The sequence below is a fragment of the Phlebotomus papatasi genome, chromosome 1 (genome assembly GCF_024763615.1).
Source record: "Phlebotomus papatasi isolate M1 chromosome 1, Ppap_2.1, whole genome shotgun sequence".
NCBI lineage: Eukaryota > Metazoa > Arthropoda > Insecta > Diptera > Psychodidae > Phlebotomus > Phlebotomus papatasi.
This window is the reverse complement of record NC_077222.1, coordinates 71,625,633-71,652,537: the sequence shown is the minus strand read 5'-3', so window position 1 is coordinate 71,652,537 and position 26,905 is coordinate 71,625,633. Positions and strand designations below refer to the sequence as shown.

The 26,905-nt window shown below is 31.3% G+C and overlaps 1 protein-coding gene across 8 annotated transcripts in view; it reads right to left on the bottom strand.

Annotated features, from left to right (window-relative positions):
- LOC129800444 (lysine-specific demethylase 3B-like) overlaps nt 1–26,905 on the bottom strand; it is a 132,580-nt gene that overhangs the window by 53,588 nt on the left and 52,087 nt on the right. For 2 of the 8 annotated variants that reach the window (XM_055844870.1, XM_055844876.1), the window contains exon 1: nt 44–3,364. The exons of the other annotated variants lie outside the window; for them this stretch is intronic. In XM_055844870.1, the coding sequence (XP_055700845.1) occupies nt 44–72 (29 nt within the window). In that variant the 5' untranslated portion in view covers nt 73–3,364. Of the gene's footprint in view, nt 1–43; nt 3,365–26,905 lie in introns of those variants that run through there. 8 annotated transcript variants of the gene reach the window in all.

Here is a 26,905-nt window from a genome sequence, read left to right as displayed (position 1 = left end):
AGGAAAAATTTATGATTATTGTCAAAGTGAAATCTACACATACCAGGCTGAATAGGGAATGTAATATTTCATTCTACACTCCTTGCAGACATTTTGAATGCCACTACTGACGTCGATGCAATAATTCTCCTCACAAAATATATCTTCACAATTTTCCTTGCTTTTCTCTCCTTCTCGTCGTTCGTCTTTCTTATTTCACTATTTCCTCCACTCTTTTCCTTTTATTCCATTGTCAAATGCACTAATGCACTTCGAGTACACACACAAAAAAAAACAGGAATGGATCTAATTTTTTATTCACCCTCTAGCATCTACTATTGTCCTTCCTTAGCGATTATGAACTTTTTTTTACTCACTATTCCTCTTTAATCAATACGAAAATGTCTCATTCTCACAAGGAATTAAAGTTATTTTTTTTCCTTTTTAATTGGTTCACTCTCGGCCAATTACTTATCAATGAAAAAGAAGGAGCAAATACTTTTATATCATCTCCAAAGAGACTTCAAAAGAACGCACAAATCACTTTTTAAGTGTTGATGACGTCAACTGAAATTTACAATGCTGGCTTCACAGTTTCTTTTATATATCCATTTAATTGAATATATCTTACAATATCATGGCGTCCTTTACGTTTTATTTATTTATTATTTTCTTTTCTTCCAGAGGCCACAGAAGGACAAAGGGACAAAAGCACTTCACTTTGTCTTAGGAAATATGAGAATTTCTTGTATACACTAAATTTCGAATTACAGATATCCTTATTTTCTAAACTTCATGTGTTAAGATTCACAATATTTTTTTTTCAAATTTTTCAAAAATTGCTTTCAATGTCTTTCACCACAAAAAATATATATATTTAGGAAATTCTATAATACCATATCGTGACTACGTAGTAAAATTCGCTTCACTAATTAATTGAAATGCTATAATGTTGCGTATTTATAAATAATTCACCTCTAATTAACACACAATCTCCTTGTATTTTCACCAATTAATTCCAATGAGGAGTTGACGAGGAAAAAAAGAAATTTAATATATACTACCAGAACTGTGATTCACTCACAAAGCAATAATAGAGATCCCTCCATATAAAAAAAAAACTTCATACACTTTTTATTTTCAAGCCAAAAATACCATAAAAATTCACACAAAATATTTATCCATTTGAATGATATTATTAAGAACGTTTTAGTCCTGCGCAATTTACTAATTTTATTCACTCAATATTAAGTGATTTTTTTTCTTCTTTTTTTTGTCAGAGAAAAAATATTTCTCAACTCACTATATTTACAGCGTTCATACGTTTCACCTTCAACGGTTCGCGACCGACTGTTGAAATTCTATGAAATCGACCAGAGTGAAATGAAATAGTCATATATTACAGTTGTGTGCTAAAGCAGTCAAGTATGATACTGTACAAAAGAGATAGTGTGTGATTACATAAAGGCAAATAAAATACATAAGAGACCTATACACTACCATTCTTCATATTATACACAACATTTTATATATAATGCAGCCAACATTTTTAGCCATACCAAGCAATTCAATGAGGAAGGGGAGTATGAGGGGCAAATAATTTCTTTTTCCCTTTTTTCTCTCTCTTTCACTCTTTCATCTCTTATCGCTAATTCGATTTTTTACATATGAAAGCACATAAAGTCAGTTAATTTCAATTTGTAATAAAATTACATACAATTATAATACCCATATACATAAATTGCAAATAACATTACATTATTTCAAAATTGAAAGAATATAAAAAAAAATTAATATTTCCTATAGTAATAATAACAATATAGCAACATAATAGCACTGTAGATATTTTAGGGGATTTAAGATTTTTAAATTTTTAGATCTTCATACATGTTGACAAGAAATTTCATGTACACTTTCCGTATCCAGTTTTACCTCAAAATGTTTTTCTGAAGATTTTTCCCCGATTAACTGCATGCACCGAGAAAAATTTGGATGGTATTTTCTACAAATCGTGTCTTTAAATTCTACTATCTCAAAAGATAGTAGAAAATACCATCCTCCATAGAAACTTTCCTTTAGAATCTACCATCTTGACATTTTAAAATTTACTATCATATGGATAGTAAATTCTAACAGCCGGATGGTAAAATCTACTATCCTCATTTATATTTTACCTTGACCTCTCTTAGATTCTAATATCCGGGAAGTAAATTTTACTAGCCGCATATTAGATGTTAAAATTTAACTGGAAGACAGTAAATTTTAACGGAGGATAGTAATTTGGATAGAAATTACTGTCCAAGCCAGTAAAATTTGCCATCCTGCTGTTAGAATGTCATTTTGGAATATCGTGGGTGCCGATGCAACGGTTCCCGATATGCTTTGAATACATTATAGCAATTCGTGGCGCAGCTGGAAGATACTGGACTGTCATCACAAAGGTCGCGTGTTCAAATCTCGGCGCAGTCGTCAATTTTCACGCACCAAAATGGCTTGAAATACAGAGAATATCATCCAAGAAGGGCCCCAAGCCCTCAAACAATGGCCAAAAATCAATGAAAATAAGGAAAAATAAATTTTTCCGACATTTTTCATTCTAATATCCGGCTAGTAAAATTTACTATCCTGCCAGTAAAATTTACCATCAGGCTAGTAAAATCTAATATCCGGGATATTAGAATTTACCATCCGGCTATTAGAATTTACTATCCATACAATAGATTCTACAATTTTTGACAGTCCAATTTAATATCGCGTTTGCTGGGTGACTTTTTTACTATCCGGCCATTAGAATTTTGTATGGAGGATGGTAAATTTTACCATCCACATTTTTCTCGGTGTGGGAAAAACATTTTTGACAGAATGGTACTGGCATCCCTTTTGCATCGGGAAAATTTCATGAAATCCAAATTTCAACCCCTTTCATTTTAAAACGTTTTTCATAATTCCACTCTTTCGGCCTTTTCTTTTGAACATTACACCCATTACACCAAGTTAAATTTAGTTTAAATAAATTTCGAGTGCAAAAAAATTGAAATAGACGTAAAATATTAATTATGGGTCTCGGTGGTCTCGGTCAAAATCTCGAAAGCCGAAATCCCGAAAGCCAAAATCTCGAACGCCAAAATCCCGAATGGGCCAAAAAATCCCGAAAGCCAAAATCCCGAATTCTTAAGTGTCGTAGCTACTCCCACGATTGCACCCGCGCTTTTTGGAGGCAAAGGGAAATCTTCTGTGTCTTAGGAAATTATTCTACACATTATCCTTCATATAATTTCATCCCTTTATGGATTTTGAACATTCGGTATTTTGGCCTTTTCGGGATTTTTGCGTTCAGGATTTTAACCAAGGGTAACTCATTCCCATTTTTTCTGACAAGGGTTTCTGGTTTCTCGGGTTTCGCGATGCAATTCTTGGGTTTCTCGGGTTTCGCGATGCAAAATGTGGGTTTCTCGGGTTTCGCGAAGCGTTTCTCAGACAATTGACGAGGGTTTCTCAATATGAGTTACCCCTTGATTTTAACTTTCGGAATTTTGGCTATCGGGATTTTGGCTGCCACCGGTTAATTATGTTTTCATTAAATTTTCCCGGACTAAAAAAAGTGCCGGAGATTCAAGTAAAAAAATCATAGTGATCAGAAAAAAACATTAAATTAGTTCATAATGGCTCTGGCAGGCACACCTTTTAGGTCAGGTAAAATTTGGGAAGTCAAGCAAATTTTGTGTAAGAGGTAAAATTTAAATCGGTTGAAATTAACTCAATTGAAAAGGTGTGCCAGCGCCATTACATTTCAACTTCATGAAATTTCCCTGATTTAAAAGGTGTGTCGGAGCCATAATTTCTTAACATTTTCCTTTGTCCTTATTTGTTTAAGTAATATTTTACTAACTAACCAATTTTCATTCTAATGGCTTCAGCACACCTTTTAGATCAGGATAATTTCATGAAGTCAAAATTCACATCCCTGTCTTTCTTAAAAGCTTTGCATATGTCTATCCTACTCTTGCGCACTTTTCTTCTTCTTTTGTACATCACGCCAAATTAAATTTAATTCAAACCAATTTTGTGTCCAAAAAAGTGGAATAGACTTATGCAAATCTTTTGAGAAGTAAAGTAACGCGAACTTTAATTTCATGAAATTTTACCGATCTAAAAGGTGTGCCAGAGGAATTACTATTTTTCAAAAACTTTCTGATTTGTCGCATCTTCACTATTGATCTTTTATATCTCTTTTAAAAAAAAAATAGTAAAAAAAGTAACATTGTTGCATTGTATGCTGTAAACACTTATGAGATAATGATAATCTTATGGAAATTAAGCAAAAAGATTTTTTTTAAAATTATTTTTATTAAAAAATATTCTTGAATTGACCTACGCGATATTTCCGGATATAAAATATGTGTTAAAACACAAGACATTTAAAGTAATATTCAATATTTTAGTGACGTTTCCGAATATAGTGAAAAAGTGGGATATAAATTCTGAATTCTTCGAATTATTTTTCATTCAATTTTTATAATTTCATTAAAAAAATGTAACTATATTTAAATTTAAGTGCAAAAAAGTAGTTTAAAGAGTTTATAATTATAGTAGTAGTTCAATTATAATTTTTAATTTAGCCGAACATTTTGTTCAATATAATTTTATAATAGTAGTAAAAAGTTAGGTTAGAAATTTTATTAAAAAAAATTAATTAAATTTAGAGAAAAGACCAAAATTTCTAATAAAATACATACAGTGCAATATACTATTTCTAATTCCTGATAAACATTATAATAACCATCAATTAATAAATAAGTCTGTTGGTAGAATAAAAAAAAAATATATAAATAAAATAGCATCAAAAGTATACATTCGTATTTATGAAATAGCAAAAGTAAAATTATACATTTCTTCTACCATTTCCATGAAATAATTGGAGAAAGAAAATTCTCTGAAAACAGAATGAGAAAATTTATTTTTAAATTTTCTGGCTGGGAGCCAGGAACATGTTATAAGTATGCAAATAAAAAGAAAATAGCTAAAAGATACAATTTTCCATTTACTTTTCCATCTATCGTTTTCAAGTATACAATAATAAAATATTTCTTATATTTGATCTATATCGGATTTCTTTATTTAATCTGATACAATTAAATACTTAATTTTAAATGCATTGAAAGAATAAAATAATTAAATTATTGCAAAGCGAAAAAAGTCATGCCATGTGTTTTAATATTTGTTTAGTTTTTATTGTTTTAAAATTCAACTGTATTATAATAGTAAAATGATGTCACAGTAGTATTAAATAAATATTAAATATACGTTCTCATTCTGTGGGATGTCATTGAAAAATATTATTTATAGACCACCTATGTATGTTTTTTTTCTCACATATTAAAAAATATTTGCATTTTGCAATCAATATATTACGACTATATACATATGTATATGCATATAAAATTCTACATCAATAAATTGGTCATAATTGGTTGAGAAAATCAGTATTCAAGCTCAATTTCAAAAACAAATTGTATTGATTAGAGAATGTGAACTTGAAATGATTTTCAAACAATATTTTTTTTCTTTTCATCGTGACCTTAAATATTTCACAACTCATTTTAATTATTTGCATTTATGACGCAACTGGATGACTGGGTATGTATTTCAATATTTGAACTCTAAAACGAGATCATAACAATTTCACGATTTTATAATAACCGAATTTATATTGTAGACAAGTTTTTCAAACAACAAAAAAACAAAATTAAAGGCATACTAATTAATCGTATGTTTACTTTTTATAAATAGCAGGCTTATGGCCTAAATAAACTCTGTCTAATCCTAAAGAGGGGAATCAGTGGCGCAATAGGCAAGACTGTTGGCTCTTGGGCGGATCGATTCCCCGCCCGGCTCGATTCACTGTTGCGAGTTCGAGTCCCGCCCGGTGCAAAGATCTGAATGTTTAGAAAAAGACATTTTCACTGTGATATAACGTAATAAAAAAATGCACCGCCTCGCCCAACAACTCCGGGAGCATGGAAGAAGCATTCACCAGACTACGGGAAGGCGCTCCTTCCTGGGCGGTCTACAATGGACTTCGCAGATTCTTCCAACACGGGATATGACATTGTAAAAATGATTACCTTGTAATAAATATCTCGATACGATTAATAATAATCCTAAAGAATATTTAGCTTGTAAAATATGGCAGTAAAAGATTTATTCCAAAATATTATACACCGAGAGCTTAGGATCATCGATTAAAGGTTTTTTGTATAAATTTGGATACCTAATTCTTTACTGTCAAATTTTGCAGCTTGAGAATCAGTCAGAGTCTATATAAGTCCTTAAACGGTCTTCAGACCAGAGGTTTAGCCCAGTTCCCGAACGTCCGGATTTTCTAAACTACAAGCAATTGGTGTTACTGAGAAATTACATGACTTAAGCCATGGCTAAATCTTAGATGGGAAGCCTATATTATGTGCTGAACACACCTACAACTTAAGTCAGGAGATGGCTTATCGTAATTGTAATCAAAATAATGTTTAGATTACATTCCCATCAATTTCCCGAATTTCCCACTAAGTCGTCTTTCGGCTTAAGCCGTAAGTCTGTCTATGACATTAGGGTCCAAACGATAAGAGATACGAAGTTTATGTTTTCGACGGTCACCCATATCACAGTAATCTGTTTCACATTAATTTTTTTTCTTCTTTTAACCAGGATTTCCGTGTAATTTTTATTTTTCTTTCCAGGAAAAAATTTCCAGTTTATTGCCTTATAAAACTAAGTCACTTTAAAATCACTGGATGAAATGCAAAAAACTTCAAAACCTGAAAACTTTTAATTATTTTCATTGACTTATATTGATGTACAGGATTTTTGTTGCCATTCAATCTTTTGTTCGGTTTACAATTTGTACGAAAAATAAGTCTCTTCAGACGCTCCAACCATTTGCAGCAGGCGAGACTTGAACTTGCGACAGTCGAGTCGGGGACTACACCGCCTAAGAGCCGACTGCTCTCGTAAATTATCTTAATCTTGAAACTGGTTCCCTGGACACTTCAAACCTTTTACCTAACAAAAAAATTTACAAGGTTGCCTAGGCAAACATTTCGTCTATATACGAAAATACCGTATTATTCTTAATATCGAGTTTTGAAGGTCAAAAGTTTAAAAGGCTCTTCTAGAGCGTATTTCTTGACCGAATATTATCATGTTTGGGCCAGTTGGAACGGTCTTCAAATTTCTGACAAGTGTGAACTAGTTCCAATCGGTTCTGAACTGGCTCATAACCGGTAATATACCGGTTCATAACCAGTATCTAATTTTTATCCGAAAAATCAATTCTAGTACTTTTAAAACTATTTTGGCAAACATTTCGTCCATATACGAAAATATCGTATTATTCTCAATATCGAGTTTTGAAGGTCAAAAGTTTAGAAGGCTCTAGAGTGTATTTCTTGACTGAATATTATCCTGTTTGGGCTAGTTGGAAAGGTCTTGGAATTTCTGACAAGTCTGAACTAGTTCCAATCGGTTCTGAACTGGCTCATAACCAGTATCTAATTTTTATCCGAAAAATCAATTCTAGTATTTTTAAAACTATTTTGGAAATTTTTTTTGACCACTTTGGAAAGCCTGGGATGCTTTGCCACACCTTCTTGTTTTTAAGATAAGTTGGGAATCTTTAATTTTGTCACTATTAATTTTGATTTAAAGTTTTAACATGTTTAAATTTCCAAATCGAGAGATAGCCCCTACATAAGTAAATTCATTTAATTTTTAAAATAAAAGTAAATGGTAATTTTTAACTGTATTTTTCACTGTTATTTTCACATTTGCAATGCACAGAAGACCGAACATTTTTGCACAATAAAGTTTTATGCTATAATGAAACTTATGGAATTTATGCAAAAAACTCATGCAGTAGAAGATATCACACGGACAAAAAAGAAACTCGTTCTATATCTTTCAGTGTTATTGCTCTCACAGGAAAACGATTAGATTAAACATAATCGTTTTATGTACATGCATGAAGGAAAAAAAAACAGAGAATATGTAAAATAATATAGATTAATATAATATATAGGCAAAAAGCGATATCATAATGAGTTGAGACATCTATAAATGTGTATAGAGAAGAAAAATCAGTGATCGATTAATGGTTATTATGTTTTTATATGTACATTTTCTCATATCTTCTCACACGTTCTCTTGCCCATATTATATTGTGTAACTTTTACATTTTCTCCGTGACTCTTTCCTAGTTCACTGTTAAATACAACAAAGTTTTATACCTACAAATGCTATATGTACACACGTATGTATGTAGAAATTCCAAACCGAATAACATTTTCCGTTTTCAGTCTTCTTCCTCTTTTTTTTTTTAGTTACCTACTCCATATCACTCCCTCACTCTTACTACTTCCCTACCTCTCGCACCATCTACTATGGCATTAATTTCTTGTCTATTTTCCAACGTTCAAATCCCCCAAGTGTGTTGTTTTTTTTCTTTCTTTTTTTCTTATTACGTTCTCTTATTGGTGTTATATTCTGAAATAAAATATAATATTGCCAAGGAACGCTGGGAACATCGAGATTTTGCACGGAGAATAAAGTGAAACGAAGGAAAATCATATATGAATACGATAGAAAGAGAAGAGATACACATGCATGTGGTACATAAGGAGGTGCACTTAAAATCCTCTAATTGTAAATCTATTGAGCGCATGTGCAAAATATTCGTATGTCATACATATTATATACATATATATATATCCATATATATATATTTATATATATATTATCCATGTAAAATACAATAAATGTATGAAAGATATCTACTGCTATACGATTATGTCCTATTCTCCTGTCCCCTGCTATACCCTACTCCATTTTCCCATATAACTACTCGGCCCTAATATTGACTTCGGGTAAGAAAGAGAGGATAAACATGGTATAATCCCACTGATAAAATGTCTAAGTACTTATAGATGTGGAACATACTATTTATATACATATCAAGTACATATTAATCTCAATTATAGCGCACTGACTGTACGTGTTTTTTTATATATATATAGATAATGCTATATACTTGTATACTCGAGTTACAACGACTTCAAACTGCACGACATTGTACACGTCACAATTCAGCGACCATATTCAATTCTCACAAAATTGTTTGGTGAAAATGTTAAATGTGAAATGGAAATGTGCATTTCAGCTTCTGTACACTGCTGTTGTGAACATTGCACTCTCCTCTTAACCATAGAGATCAACTTCACTCCACAGCAACAGAGTGTCTCATCATCTTTCTCACTCACACTAATCGTATATCTTCACATTCAACGGATCCTCTTCATATGAGCCATTATATTCCCGTCTATTATGCTTATATACCTATACTGATTCTCCCAAGTGAAAGATGAAACAAATCTTGGCATGAAAATTGGATAAAAGAAATAAATTGCCAACATAACCAAGTAGTTCAATATAAAACAAAGGTTTACCATTGAAGAGATCGTCTTTAAAAGATTACATATACATACAATCCGTAAAATCCCCATTTTCAACCCTCACAAAGATTAAGAATCAGATTAAAATCAAATACCACACCATTCTAGTGAATTATAGTACTAAAAAGGTGCTAAAATTGTTAAAATAAATAAGATCTTATAAAAATATTTTTGAGAATTGTGACTTTTGAAGTTATAAATTCGATTTCTGGATATCCTTGAAAGCTTTTTTTTATATAGTTTTTGGGTAATAAATTAGTACCCATAAATTATAACACAATAATGATGAATTTAAATATGTACTATAATTTATTAGCTGGACTAATAAACAAGGTTAGTATATAAATTCATTATGATTCTAATATAGAATGACAAAAATATCGTTGATTTGCAATAAATTTGATTAATTCAATAAATTGGAAGGAAAAATTATCACGGACGATTTTTTCTGTTTAGAAATTTTATTGAGATGTGATACATTTCCTTTATATAGGGCACATCATCCTTTAGGAGCTGATATTTTAAACGGGCTATAGGGGAAGTGCTTATAATTTTGGACAGTCTTCATATAAGCATCGATATCCCAAGTTTGAAGTGCGATATTTTCAATACTAATTGACTTTTTTTGTTACTCTCTTTTCAGAAGGATTGTTTAGAAACTTGGCAAGCTATTTATCATCTCATTTTTACTAAAATTAGTTTTAATACGTTTAAAAATGAATTGATATGTAGAGGTGAATTTGACTCTTATTTTGGACAACTTGGTTATTAATTTTTACAACTTGTCTGTAAATTTGGACAGATAATCCGCCTCAACAGGATGCCCATTGTTCTTCATTTTATGAACCAATCTTACCAAGTCCTCTTCCTGTTCATGTAAGGGAAACGTAGAATGTCACAGAAGCCCAGAAACTTTCCATATCATTCATTAAAGTGAGTTGACTTCGATACTCCAAGTACGTGCGGATTCGCTCATTCCCTGGCCTTTCCGGGAGCCTTTCAAGGCTTTTCTCGCTACATCTCTTTCGTAGACATGATGCTCCTTTGTTTCTCCAGGCATTTGTCCAACCGCGTCATCACAAAAGCTAAAACTTCACGAAATTTCGTGAGAAAAACACCTGTCCAAAATAAGAATCATCACCTCACTGGTGAATGTCTTAAAAAATTTCCCATTTTTCACACGAAAAATATAATTCACAAGGCAAATCTCACTTCAGGTCAAATGTACAAATCGTCAGTAACGTGAATCAACACAATATTCAATGAATATTCAATAATAGCACTCAAAAACAGCGAACAAACTTTGTTAGTACTTCACCAAAACTAAATAAGACTGAAGTAAGCCACGAAGTTCTGTCATATTTCTCGTAAGCAATTGCTCACACTGAATTTTCAACAAAGCAATTTCAACTCAAATCATATTCAAAATTTAACGTATTAAGTGTTAAAATCTTCCAAAAAAGAACAAATATTTAGATAGAATTCATTTTTCATCAAATATTGGAATAAAAATCCATAATTTTAATCAATTTATTTTTAGTGTCCAATGTTATCTTCAAAGTGTCCAAAATAAGAAACTGGACAAAATTATGAGCACTTACCCTACGGATATCTAAAACGCTCAACAATTTTCAGAAATTTTTTATTAATTTCTTAGAGTTTGATTTCCAAATTTTCAAATTAGCTTTGAATCATCAATCAGGTAATTGATTTAATGTTAACCGAATTTAGGACAAATAGTGATTTCGTCAATAAGTTCCAGTCGTTGAGAAATTTAATTCAGATATTTAGGGAAAACTAGGGCACCACCGAATACGGGGTACCACCGAACACTGCAATTTTTTTAGTTATTAGACTTTAAAGGACGAGATCCTTATGAATTCATAGATACTTTAGGGATTCATGGCCATTGAAGAAATGATCGTCATTCTCGTCGTAATGAAACTGTGGTATAGAAAATATATAAATATAATAATTTAATACTGTATTTATCATGAAAACAATGACGTTTCCATTTGGAGTAGCGAAAAATTCCCATTTGAAGCAGGTTTTGAATTAGCTTAATTTACCCTATTTAAAAAAAATCATATTTGAAATTGAGGGACTCCGAACATCTACCCTTTATTAGATAGAGCTAAAAAAGTTCATTGACCTGTAGGATATTTGAAATTATAGTACGAAATATGCATAGAAAACATTGGCTACTTTCTCTAACTGCCGTCTCTTCTAACGATCGACCATTTAGATGTGAAATTCTGCAAGAACAAAATAAAAGACTTCCTCTGATTTTTTTTCTCATAAAAAAAAAGAAACATTTTCATTATATTTTCCGCCAACATTAAACTACACTTCATGGTGAATATGAAATTATGATTGTAATTTTGAATTCATTTTGTATTGTCGTGAAGTTCAAGCATAAATTTGCATTTAAGAGTCAGTGTACCATGATGGTTTGAGGAAACCACAAAACTTTTTACATCAAAATTGCTTATACACTCTACTTCAACTACCCGCATTGGTGTATTGTCAAAGGTAAAATCTGAATATCACTTATAACTTTTGTAAATCTCTCACTCTCAAACCAGCAGTTTGTTGTTCAGTTAACTTCAATAAACTCTGTTGCTCGTTCTCTCTTCGTGTTTCTCTTGAATTATTGCACTCTACAATGTTTTCTTTCTTTAAAAAAAAAAGATAAAAAATCTAAAAAGTTACACATTTTTATATAAATATCAGAAAACTTTAAAACTTAAACTTTGAGCGAGTGGAATTTTGAGTTTGTCAATGACTTCAAATACCTCGAAACGGTACTGACGACGACGGGTAATGAAGTCGGAATAGAAGTTAATTTCGATCAAAGAACTTCTCGCGGTCAACAAAGATCAAAATATACAGAATCATACTGAGGCCAGTACTAACGTATGATCCGGAAACAGTATCGTTGACCCCCCAAAGAAGAAAGAAATCAACTGCTCTTTGAGAGACAGACACTACGCCGAGTCTATAGGCCTTTCCATGGGGAAACTGTAGGGAAAAGGGGATCTCAGTGGCGCAATAGACAAGACCGTTAGGTGTTGGGCGGATGAGATCTCTGATTCGACTCTTAAAACTGTGATAAAACGTAATATAAATTTACGTAATAGAAATTTATTTTTTCATGTTAATTTTACGCCTTTTTAAGCGTAAAATTAACATGAAAAAGAGTAACTTTAACCCATAATACACCTAAAAAGGGTAATATTTACACCGTTTTCGGATCAATAATGCAGGGTAAAATTAACATTTCCGGAATGTTATTTTAACTTTTTCGGATTTCTCTCAGTGATCAATAATAATAATAACTGTAAGGTAATTCCGTACAAGGATGAACCATATGAGTACTCAAATATGAGCGAAATCCGGTCAGGTTGAGGAGGAGGGGGCGTGCCCGGACGAGATGGAAAAACATAGTGGACGATGTCCTCAAATCCTGCGACGTGGGTGCTGCGACGCTAGCGGACGGTGGCTTTAAATCGTATGGAATGACGAGGTGTTGTGCAGGATGCTTTGTCTCTTAAAGGGACGTAAGTGACTACTTAAGTATGTACGTAAGTAAATAATAGTCGATATCTACTATCGTTTGTTCTCAATGCCTCACTCTTAGAAAAATTTAGACGTGATTACTAATGAAAATTAGTTGTTCGGGCGATTACTATAAAATCTATTTAAAATAGTTATTATATTCTTAAAACATTATACTCATAATAAATTTATTAGTAGTGAGAATATAAGACAATATTTACGTGGATAAGTTGCGGCAATTATTTCATAATGCTTTCATACAATTATATTTGCTTGTGTTAATTAAATGAAATCATTATCCCAACTAATATTGGTCACTAATTCCTTTTAGTTCTCACAACCAATGTAAATAGATGGGCCTATATTTTCATAAAGTTATGACTACTTTTCCAGTAGTAAAGAGTGGTTTTTATTTTAGTAATGCGTTGAAGCTCTTTCGAATTTTAAGCAACTAATAAGAAATATGCATCACAATGAATGCTATATAGTAACCACAACTAATATGATATAGTTATTACAGCCAATAAGATGGGTATCAACCCCATTTATTTAGTAATTGGAACTAATATGTTATAGTACCCATTACTATTTTGATTTAGTTGTGATAACTAAATGAAAAGGATACTTTAACTAACTGTGGCCAACTATTTCATTTAGTTACCCAAACTAAATATATAGTTGGGTCTATATTTACTATATTTTATAGTTCTAATAACTGCATATGAGCTTGTACGAACTAATTTTTTCTAAGAGTGCTCAGTTACTGATATAAGGAGAAACGGAAAGCGTACAAACCAGGACGTATTTTTCTCATGTCTTCAAACAATCTTAAATATGCTAAAATATAAAGTTACAAAGGATGAGTTATGGATATATGGGGATATTAAAAAATCTAAGATAAATTTGAGATGTTATACGTTTTCTTTCAGGCAATATTTTGAAAAGAACATAAATTTTAATTATCCACCTTTTCGAGTTTTTTTTTGTGTATACAGTCTATTGCTAAGTTTACAGAAATTGAGGAAGTACAAAACTCTCCACTTTATACATCTATTTACAACAGGGGGATAGTATAGTGCTGAAAAGCCAAACGGTGAGGGAAATATGAAAACCAGACGGTGAATAAAATTATGGGGAGAGTTGAAATTGAGGTAAAAGTAAGTATAGTAGCTAAACTTCTCAATTTATATTCTATCTCTTACTCTTTCACACAACACAATTGGTCGTGAGTTGAAAACACGATCGAGGCTTTGCCTTTAACGAAAAATTCCTTCTTTGTGTCAATTGCTACATTTGTACACATCCCGTATACATATGTATATATGCATACATATATATATATATATATATATGTTAAAAAGGCAACGAGATAGACCATGCAAGAAAGATGAAGTGTATGGGCGAAAAAGAAAGAAACTCCGTCTATATGTATATAAAATAATATTATAATAATAATGTGGAGTGGAAATATAAGAAAGTGCTGAATAAATGGATGGGTGGATATGATGTTAAACATACAGTGAAACACTTATATGTACATAATATGTATGATGTGGAGAAACCCATGACTGTGCTACTTATATATTGGCAAAGTACAATGATTGAATACATAATATGTTGTACATTATATTATTTCAGGTTGTCGACTAGGTGTGCGCATAAGCAGATAACTACTTGGTAATTTATGTATTGTACCGACAGAATGAATATTAAATCCACTTGGAGGATTGATTTGAATAGCGAGATAACTCAGAATACTAATGAAATATCATCAAGGCTATGTAATTCCTCAAATTTATTTTTGTATCACACATTTTTTTAAAACAATTTACAAAAAAGAACAAGTATATAAACACGCTTTTCTTCTTTTTTTTTTCGCAACATTTTATAGATATACATACATATTTTGTCGAGCCACAGACGTAATATCAAAAACAGAATAAAACCAGTAAACAAAAAAATATTCCCAGCAATTTTCCTTGAATATAATAGCATTTTTATTTATTTATTTTTCTCTATATAATGTTCAGCAGACAGTTTCTCTCTATTTTGTAATTATCATTAATGTAAATGAATGATTCATTAACCTTGTTCAAGGTACTTTTTTTCCTTGCTTCATTTCCAATTTGTCATGTGAATTATTACAAGTGTAACTAGAACACTCCTTTTACGAAACATCATGTCTCGAGTTTGCAAGTTATTTGGGGAATACAAATTACTATTCATACACCCAACGTTCTTACGTAAAGTACACACTTGTGCACACACTTTACATTTAAAGTTCTGAGACTAATGACAACTATATCCATTTTAAGTATATAAAATTATAATAAAATTTTCGTTATAATATAATTTTCTCCTATCTTAACAATTAAGACAATACTGGTTCAAGCAAAAAAAATAATCATGATTTATTTTATTATCACACGAAATTTAAAAATAAAATACTCATAAAAAATTATATTTTGTCACGTGATTTTATAGGAATTTTACTCTTGTATTTCTGTAGAAACGACAAACAATTGAACGAAAAAAAATAAACAAACAATATATCAAATATATGACGTAAGAGATTAACTTTTATATATAAAAAAGTCAAATACGACTTATTTAACATTGTATTTTTCTCTCATCTATGCATGACCATGTTGAAATTTGCATGACCCCAACTTCAATAAATTTGTGTATTAACTACAAATGAAGTGTATATCCGATAATTTTTTTTCTTTTTGTAAAACGTCCTAGAAAAATTCACTGTATGAAATCAATTTAAATACGTATTTTCAAGACTTTTCATAGGAATACAATATTTTTAGAAATCAATTGAAGCCAAACCCTCTTGTTAATTGTAATCTTTGACTTTATAAAAACGAAAAAATGCATTTTATCCATTTTATAGAGTAATTTGGTGAAAAATATACACGAATTACTTCAAAAATTTCGAGATGTAGGGTGGCGGCATTACTTGTGGCTACTGTCTTTACTTATGGCCTCTCCGCAAAAAAAAATTACAGTCCCACAAAATAATTTTGAAAAACCTGAAAATTAAAAATTTTTGATGTACAGTAGAGTCTCGCTATAGTCCATATTTAGTTTCAAATTTGACACTTGGGTCGCACTATAGTCCATGAAATTTTTTCAACGATTTTTAGTATTGAAATTGCTCGACGGCTCCCACTTTCTTTGCGATTGTGGTACTTGTCCTTGCTCTCTTCATTGTGGATCACAATTATCACAACTACTTAATAAAGTTTGCCAAAAATATTAAAATAATTATGCATGTCGCATACTAAAAAACATAACCTAACTTAAAATCAGTGTTTTGAAATCAACGGTCGATAAATTGCGGACTATAGAGCGATGGCCTATAGCGAGACTCTACTGTATTTCGGTAACACATCACAGTTTTTGGTTTTCGGAATCATTTTCTGACAAAAATTGCGACAGGTCACAAGTAAGGCCACCACCATAGATAGTCAAACTTGGGGAAAAATATGACAAGTCGAAAATGCCAAATTTTCTAAGATACAAAAAAAAAGAATATAAAGGCCTCTACACACTGTAGAAAATTTATATCCATATTTAACAGTTTTTCCTACAAAAGCGTAGGCAATTTTTTTCAGTATGGACATAAATTTCTCTAGTGTGTACAGATCATTAAAGAGCAAGGAATATGGACATAAAACACATTCAAATTTATTGTATTTTTTATTTTAAGTTACATTAGGGACAAATATGGAAATGTAGTATTCAATAAATCATATTGATATTTCAATTATTAAAGAGAATTATTGAAAAAAAATGCCTAAAGATTAGCAATAATGGCTTCTACACACTAGAAGAACTTATGTCAATATTGAAGCAAATTCCCTACGTTTTTGTTGTGTACGAAAAACCCTTGAAGATGGATATAAATATCTCTAGTGTGTACAGGACATAAGACCAAATCAGCCTCGTTCGTATTGTTTCTTAAGTCTCCCTTTTGGCCGCTACACACTAGAGAAATTCATGTCCATATTGAAGAGTTATGGCCTCTACACATTGGGAGCAATTTTTGTCAAAAATTGCTTTTTTGAAGGAAATTCCCTGCAGCGTTGTAGGGGGAAACGTCAAATTTCTGCCAAAAACGCAATTTTTGACGAAAATTGCTCCCAATGTGTAGACGCCTTTACAGAAGTGTAGGGAATTTGAACCAATATGGACATAAATTTCTCTCATGTGTAGAGGATATTCCTCATAGTGTATAGACGGGTAAGTCGTAACCACGCAGAACCCAAATCCCTTACACCAAAAACTTTTGAGCCAAAATTCTAAATAAAGGCCTCTACACACTGGAAACAATTTTTTGTCAAAAATTCCATTTTTGAAAGAATTTTAATGTTTCCGCCTAGACACAATTTCCTTCAAAAACTAATTTTTGACGAACATTGCTCCCAGTCAGCGTGTAGAGAAGCCTTAAATTCAAAATCCCGAAAGGTATAATTTGTGATTTTGATCCATTCGATATTTTGACCCTTGCGGGAATTTTGACTTTCGAAATTTTTGCTTTCATCGGTGTAGAATATAGACAGCTTGAGTCATTTAAAGAAAAACATTTCAGAGTCAAAGTTGAGTATCAGTAACAGTTTGGCGTCCAGGTCCGTCAATTCCTTCTTTAAATAATTAAATATAAAGATAAATCAATTAAGGCACGAACTAAAAGATAATGTTATGAAGCCCAAAATTGAAGTATTATATTTATTGAACTCTTTTTAGAGTTCGAGCAGTAATAAAAGTTTATAGTATCCGTAGCAAAATAGCACAATGCCGATAATATAAAATTAAAAAGAAAAGAAGAACAACAAATAAATATAATACAGTTCACAATACGCCAATCTTATTAATATAACTTATCTATATTAAGCTTTTATACAGTGAATACCATTTTAAGCAAGGTTATATAAAATGTTTTTGTTTACTTCATAATTTTATACACAAACAGCAAAAATTATTTATGTACATTGTGTGGTCTGGCACAAAAACGCACACCGTAGTGCTGGAAAATATAAGAGAGAGGCCTATAGTGAATGTGGAAATAAGAAAAAAAACACTTAATACTCCACAACTGAAGTGCAATACAGTAATTGTAAAGTCCATGAGTCATTTCTTCAGCAATGTTATTAATGACTATGTTCATTTGGTCGTTTTTTTCTCTCTATATATCTTCAAAGTGTATACAAGTCTTTGAACGAAAATCACTTGACCGATTTAATACGTAAGAATTTTATATGAAAACCATTACTTGTTTAACCCCCACGTATAATTACAAAGCTCTGACTCTCTGGCTAATTTGTTTATCTTTCAATATAGCAACTTGAATTATTCCATGTGTATTGTGAGAGTCATGCACATATTTAATACACTCATGTTAATCATTCGAATAAACATTCAGAGGATACGTATTAATTTTATCGCATTTCTGATGCCCTTGGTTTCGTCTATTAGCTTCTGTGACATCGCCAAAACGGAAAATCAAGTAGAAGAAAAAAATAGCAACTCCAATTAAATGATACAAATGAAATATTATTTATCATTCTATTTATATATATTGTAATAATACGAGAAATGAGAGTAAATGATGTCAATTGACATGCGGTGATTTATCTGAAAATATGACGTGACAGTTTAATTAATGAAATTCATATTTTGTGTTGCTTTTCAAAGGCTCAACATCTTAATTGATATACAAATTGAAATGATTGACTTGAAATTCTCCTCAAAACATAAATCGGGTTTGAAGTTCTATTTTTAGATGGAATATTTCCTTCTGAGTATTCAAGATTGTGACATAAGTTCTCCATATTATGTTTAGCTTTTTATTAAATTAAAGAAAATTTTAACTTTTCAATTAATTTTATGAAAAATTACTTTCAAAAATTTATAATATGTAACAATAATGTTGACACAACGTTTCATAGAGGAACTGAATGCGCTTACTCCCTCTAAGGAGATTTCTAGGTGTGGTTTATTATTTCTTTTATTTATGATTTTTTTTAAACAGACATTCTAATTTGGCAAAAAATCTTTTAATTGGTATTTTATGTAGAACCAAAAGAAGATTTGAACCCATATCACTTGCATTATTAGAGCTAGCGCTCTATTACTGATCCCACTAATTGCCATTGATGAAGGTTTATATTAAAAGAAAATATAAATAGGGTAAGTGTGCCAAATTTCGGCATAGTTGCAAATAAGGACCGAAGTCCTAAGTTTGAAATGCAATATTTTTAATTCATATTGATATTTCTTGTAACTTCCTTTTCGGGAGGGTTGTGTGGAACCTTGAAAACTAGTTTATCATCTTTGTTTTCTTTAAATCACTTCCTAAAATATTGAAAAATTAATAAAAATGTGGACATTGCTTTGGGTAGTATTCCGGCCATTTTGAGTGAAATACCGGCCACCTTGTTTGTGACCACCTTTTGTGAAGCAACAGATAAATAATAAATAAATATTTAAAAGCAAAATGAATTCATTGACTAATCAAAGATTACATACATAATTTTAATTAATTTATTTGCATGGCCGAAATTACACTCAAAGTGGGCGCAATTATAAGCTGGCCGAAATTTGGCACACTTACCCTATGCAGTCTAGAAACAGCAATATGATTTTTGGAATGAGAAGGTTTACATCGACTTGTCAGTCGAATAAGTGCTTCGTAGGGTGGAATAACCGGCTATCGCCATGTTTAGGAAAAAATTAAATTCATTTAATCATAACTTTTGAATCCTTGTTACAAGATAAGTCAAATTTGACACAAAGTTACTTAGATGTATTGGCTCTAGATACGTGAAAACAATAATCCTAGAACATAACGCTGGACTACTTAAAAAACTGATTTTTATTAATAATGCAAAAATAACCATTTCGTCGCCACTTTTTACCACTTTTCGCCAGTTTTGTAAAATTTGTAACCACTTCTCGCCACCCACTTGAAAAGAACCACATTCGGTTATTTTAGGCAATGCTATGAAAAGAATACATTCACCATTTCTCTTTCCTTGTGATCACTTTATTATTACTCTCTTTAAATGATTTTTCTTCACTTTTATTTGAGAAATCAAATTATGGGGCTTTTGCAGAAAGTAAACAATGCAGATTTGACAACTGAGAATATACGAAGTGAAGTTAGCGTCGCCTTTTGAAAAGTAATGGCGACAGGTGGTAAAATCAATTCCAGAATATTACCACTTCTCGCCATGCCTCATTTTTATACAAAAATAATATAAAATGAAATATTAATTGACTAAATACAAATTTTATGTATTCCACAAGTGCAATTAAATATTCAATAGACAAATTATTTACCCAAATAGGTATTTTTGGCCTGATGAAAATTTGACGACACTTAGTACATTTGGTAAGAGATGTTGGATTCGATGCACTTGCTTAAAATATTGCTCTAAAAAGTGATCAAAATCGTGAATCCAAAACGAATAATTATTATTTTTCGATTCTATGCGTAGAAGCAGAAACAATACAAAAAAATTGCGACTCATTTATTTCATAAATTGCGAAAAATAGCGATTTCAATGTAAGTAGCGAGAAGTGGGGCACTGGCGAGAACTGGTGATTCCACCCTACAATTTGTTTTTTTTTTAGCTTTTCGGGACTCATTGATACTCTCTAACTTCTCTGTGAATATTATACCGGAATGTTTATTATTCCCAAACTTATAGGGGTTTCAGTTTTCAGTTCCTAAAAATTCTATACTCAACCTGTAAAATCTCAGTTTGAAACCTCTCTCCTGTAAAGTTGGTCATTCGCGACTTATTCGTTTTATATCCTGAGCCGTCGATATTTATTAATCTCGATAAATGATATTGTTCTCCCTTTTAATTTAGAGTGATAAAATTTTAACTTGTGTCATTCACTCATCACTAATCGTAAATTCCAATCTTTACATCGTTTCTCATATTAATCATAAAACGCAATTACTGAAGAAAATAGCATTAATTAAAAAATAGTCACAATTGCTTGAGAAGAAACTCTATCTCACCAATTTTATACACAATAATTCTGCTGAAGTTAAAGTAAAGGAAAAAAAATCACAATCAACTACTGTTTTGTTATCTTCTACTAGCTCATTTTCCCATCATACCAACCGAGAAATTAAATGTTGAAAAAAAAAAGATATTACCTTATTATATAAAAGTACTTAACAGTTATGAAGATAAGTGAGGTGTTAACTACATTTAGCATTCGATTTTATGCTTCTTCCTTTCTTCAAATCATTATCAACGAATAGAATATTTACAAAAGCCTTTGATAAGATTAAATTAATCAATTGTTAAGTTTCACTTGTATTCAGATAAGTTAAAATTCTAGTACATCTATATATTTTTCATTTTCTTTGATATAATGGAATTCTAGCAGCATAGTGATTACGAGTCCATGAAATTGTTATTATTTTTTTTTTATTTTGTTCAATACAAGAGATTATGACGAATCTCAACTCAATCTGATTACTTTTTTGAAAGTCTTATCAAAAATTGTAGTATCTTACACCATAAATATAATTCCTTCTCGTTTTTTTTTTTTTTGATGATTCATCTTTATCTTTATGATTCCTCTTTGTCAATTCTTTCACTAGGGCAACGTGGTGCAAAAATGTGGGAAAATGGAAATTTTGTTCTTTTATGATCTCCCCAAAAGGCCTGACGGAATTGTTAATCACAATACACTCTTACAGAAAATTTACCGCTTTACAACAATTTACTCTACAACATGCTGGGGCAAATTTTGACAGGCATGGGGTCATATTAGTTACATTTTGATTTGCTTTATTGTGGACTTTCGTAAAACAAAGAGCTGTCTAATTCCCATCACAGAGAGCCCCAAATGCTAACCGATTGTAATTTAGCTGAAAACATAAGTATTTTCACCAGAATCCTGCTGACCTTAAAACTATACCCGCGAGCTAGTGCAATTTCCATATAATATTTGGTTAGCACTTTTTGTTCGAGGTGTGCTAACCAGTCAGCATATTTTTGCTAATCGATTCAGCAAAAATATCCTGAAAATGCTGCTCTTTTTCAACTAACTGTGCTCGCTGGAATGTTTTAAATGAAATACGTATCTTTTAAGCCATTTTTAGAGAACTACTTTTTTGGAAAGAAAAAACTGGTATACAAAAAGGCAGAAAAGGCGAAGTGGAAAAGATGTGAGCCAAATACTTGTCACCCACTTCAGTTAATTTTATGTCTTCTGACTTTTTAACGCCAATCCCTGGAGGGAATTTCAGAAATTAATTATTATTCCGGAAACATCTATTACTGTATAGATTTTGGAAGTATAAATTTGTCAAATTTCGGCGAGTTTGCAATTCCGACCACTTTTTTGTTCCTCAAATTTCCATATACTCTAGAGATTATACAATCCAAAAAATTACAAAACATGTCGCTTCCATGAACGAGATGCTGTGAAAAAGACTTGGAAGAATTCTGGAAAGGCAAGGATCTATGAGAATCAAGGTAGCTGAAATATTACCCAAAGCTATGTCTTTATATTTATTCGTTTTAAAATGTATTAAGAATGATTTTAGAGAAAATGAAAACGATAAACTATCTACAATGCTCCAAGCAGCACTCCCTAATAGAAGGAACAATAAAAATTAATTTGTATTAAAATTATTACATTTCAAACTTAAGACTTTGGCGCTTACGTACAACTATGCCGAAATTTGGTACACTTACACTATAGGGTAAATGTGCCAAATTTCGGCATAGTTGCATGCAAGCGCCAAAGTCTCAAGTTGGAAATGTAATATTTTTAAAACAAATTGATTTTTTTATTCCTTCTACTTAAGGAATATTGTTTGGAAACTTGTAGACAGTTTATCGTCTTTATTTACTCTAAAACCATTCTTAATTCAATTTAAAATGAATTAAAATGTAGACATAGATTTGGTCCTTTCAGCTACCCTATTTCGGCCACCTTCATTCTCATAGTTCCTTGCCCTTCGGGAATTCTTCCAATATCTTTTTCACGTCATCTCGTTTGTCGTAGCTAGATTTTTTGTTATTCTTTTGCATTGTATAATCTTTAGAGTACGTAAAATCTAAAAGTTCATGGAAATTCGAGGAACAAAAAAGGTGGCCGAAATTGCAAGCTGGCCGGAATTAGGCACACTTACCCTATCTCTCTTAAAAGAGAAACAAATATTTTAAAGGCAGGGCTCAAAATAATAATATTTTCTATTTTTTTTTATATTATTTACTAATTCCCTTAAAACTATGGACGTTTACAGGGCTCATAAAGACAACCTGTAGTACAAATTCAAAGGTCCGTTTTTTATCATGAAAAACATAGAATTTTAAAATGTTGGATTAGTTGGATTTAGAGCAACACATGGGTGTTGCTTCCATTTTGTATCACAGGTTCAAATGTATGATTTGTGCCTTCTAACCACTTAATATTTGAGTTTGATCTATAAATTGATAAAAAGGTGAACTTGGCCCGCAAAACAATTGTTCTTGAAATGACTTATTAGCATTATAGGATTCCCAAACACTCTGGCTTTGAAGACTTTATATATTCCCCATGTTCCTTTAATTAATTTGATCTAAGTTTTCACGAAATGTGTAACTTAAGACTAGGGTGGAGTCTACACTTATGGATGTCGTACACACTTATGGACAACACAAAAATCTTAAGTTATTACATTAAACAGATTTCGAAAAATCAAAAAAATTGTTAATTACATCATAAACTAATAATTTTATAACTTTCCGAAATCTGTTTTACGTAAGAACTTAAGATTCTTGCACGCTGTCCATAAGTGTATAACATCCATAAGTGTAGACTCCACCCTAGCTTTTAAAATATATTGCGATATACAGATCAGATTTATTGAAGGAATATGGGGAAAATAATAAGTGTTCGATGTTCGAAACCAGAGTGTTTGAGAAGCCTGTATGCCTTCCCCTAGTAATGCTTGAAGTCAATTTAAATCGATATTTGCGGGCCAAGTCTATCTTTTTATCAATAGATAAAACCCTGTTAGCTATAATTCTAAAAGTTAATTCTAGCTTACCCTGCTGCTATAATTAATATGAATCGCATAAAATATTTCATTTTGCAGGAGTGATAATACTTTTAAAATTAAGATAATTTGAAAATCAAAAAATAAGAATATTGTGAAGTGAGTGCAATTCCCATGACAATAGTAAAATTGTATATAGAAAGTTTAGAATCTTTTTAGAGATAATTGATTCTTTGCTCTTTTCACAATATTCTTCATCGTCTTAAGTGCACGGCACGATATTGTGTTGCGATCAACTCGCCATATTTAAGGTCCAGTTATATATAATTATAAGTTGCCAAGACGACGTAACCGGTTTGGCCAGTCTCCAAGCAACAACGACGACGATGAAGAAGAAGAAAAAAAAAACTGCAAAAATAAACCACCTCCAACACACATTGCAGAGCGTTGAATACATTATGTCCCCGCATTAATATTATTTATATACTAAAATACATTTCTTTAGAGTGAATGCAAACACAAAAGAACCAAACGAAGAAAAAAAAAACTCGTTTATCTTCATCTCTCTCCTCGGATTATTAACATTAAACTATTATCCACGAGAGCAACCATCAATATATATATGTACATATATAAACATTTATATATGTATATGATCATCATTTTGTTGTTTGACGTGACGATCACATTCACCGCAAAAGTGGTACTTTTGTGAAATTCATCGAGTGGGAAAGAGAGATATGTGATACGAATAAGCGAATAAAAGAGCAAGGGGGAATATATCAAGCGACATAAATGTCAGTGAATTTTAATAATGCAGAATTTTTAACATATCTATATATATACATATACATAATATACAGTATGGCATCATAAATTACATATGGGCCGAATGGAGTGCAAAAGAGAGAGAAAATGCTAATAAATTGACATAGTATGTGGAATCGAGCCAAGGTCCGTACAACATGTTTTTTGCTCTCTCTATAATTCTTAAATATATACGTATATATATAATGTATTAACCACACACAAAAAAAAAAGAATAGCGTGGCAGGTTTTTTTATTGAGCTCTTCACTTGAATAAATATTATACATGGAATATTCAACTTCTCGAAATGTAAGACGACACCCAAAAAAAAGTTTTTTTTTTTATTCAATGACGTTGACCATACTTATTTTTACTGAATCCTGGATAAAAAAAAACATAATGAATAGAGAGAAAAAACACGCATATAATATTAGAGATAAGAAAAGTGGAAACACTCCATGTATCACTTTCTAATAGCAACGTCACTAAAAATCAATTCAGTCATTAATGAATAGGAAAAAGAAACAAAAGAGAAAAATGGAATGAAGAATTTTGATGATAATGGTGAAACGTCTTAAAATCACTATACCGTAGAAGAGCTTATACTTATACACCCTTGAAATAATAAATGATATTATTGCCTTTTCACTCAGTCAGTGAAACCACAAATTATATGAATAAACATATTTTTTTTTCTTCATAAATGTCATCTTCTCTTTCATCCATATCATTTGGATTACATAAATTCGGCAGAAAGGTAAAAGTGTCAACATAATGCAGAGAAAATTGCTATTAACTTGACTTATTAGCAATTTCTGCCTGTGTGCTGCTATTGTCTCTTTTTCTCTATCTCATTTTGCAAAAATCTTTTCCTCAATAGTAAAACTCAGCTGTAACTTATGAAAAATTGCAAAATTTAGTATTTAGGGTCAAAGGAACGTCTATTGACACTTTAAGAACTTTCGTAACTTTCTTGACTGATATCTTCTATTGTATTAAATTTTTTTGTGTTTAAATATTAACTTATATCAACTTATTAATTTGACTACCGTTCAGTATCATTCACTTTTCTCAAAATGTTTGAAAAACTAAAAAAAACTGTATTTTTTAAGATCATGACTAAATGCCATATCTATTGACACTTTCGGTATCTATTGACACACGAAATTTGAACACCTATTGGACACTTTTTCTTTACACCTTTGATTGAGATTTTGGCTGAAAACTTCCTTATTGCACTGGATGACTCCATCTGGGGGACTGCCAACCAGGGAATCTATTAAATCTCCATCCAGAATGCCCCGTCCTTCCGTAAGAAACTCTTCCTCACAGAGATTTCTGTAAATCTTATGTCCCTTCACAGCAGCCATTCTCGTGATGATAAACTTCTCTATCCTCATAATTTTACATTGTATTCCTTACAGGATGCAATGGGCAGCTTTCAGATTTATAAAACTTGACACTCTCCTTAAGAATTCTCTCTCAACAGCTTATAGACAATACTCTTTCCATTGGGGCATCTCTGGTGCAGTCGAAATTTTTGTCACGCATTAGATTTCTGCAGTGCTAGAGCTGAAGGAAGTTCTACTATAAAAATATTACCAGTGGCAACTCACCAACAAACATTTTTAGTCTTTTTTGCGCACAAACACTTAACTTGTTAGTAATTTCACTATTTCTTTCACAAAAATGCAACAACTTTGTTTACTTTTATTCATTCTTCTTATTCTTCTTCATCTATCAAGCTGATACAAAAGTCGGCAATCTGTACCTGTCAATAGACGTTGAAATCGACGATTTTGTCTCGGTTTATTGACACTGTAACTAAATTCATTTTAATTAAAATAAATTGATGCAAATTGTGTATTAAATTAAAATTTAGTTATTTTTTGACTGTTATGCAACAGTTATACGTTCATTTTATTAAAAAAATATAGGAAAAAAATATTTTTGTAAAAGCTTCTTTCTTACACTTTTTCATAAGAATCTTGAAATTTCTCCACGTCGACAATTGAAATTGCTTAAACCTTT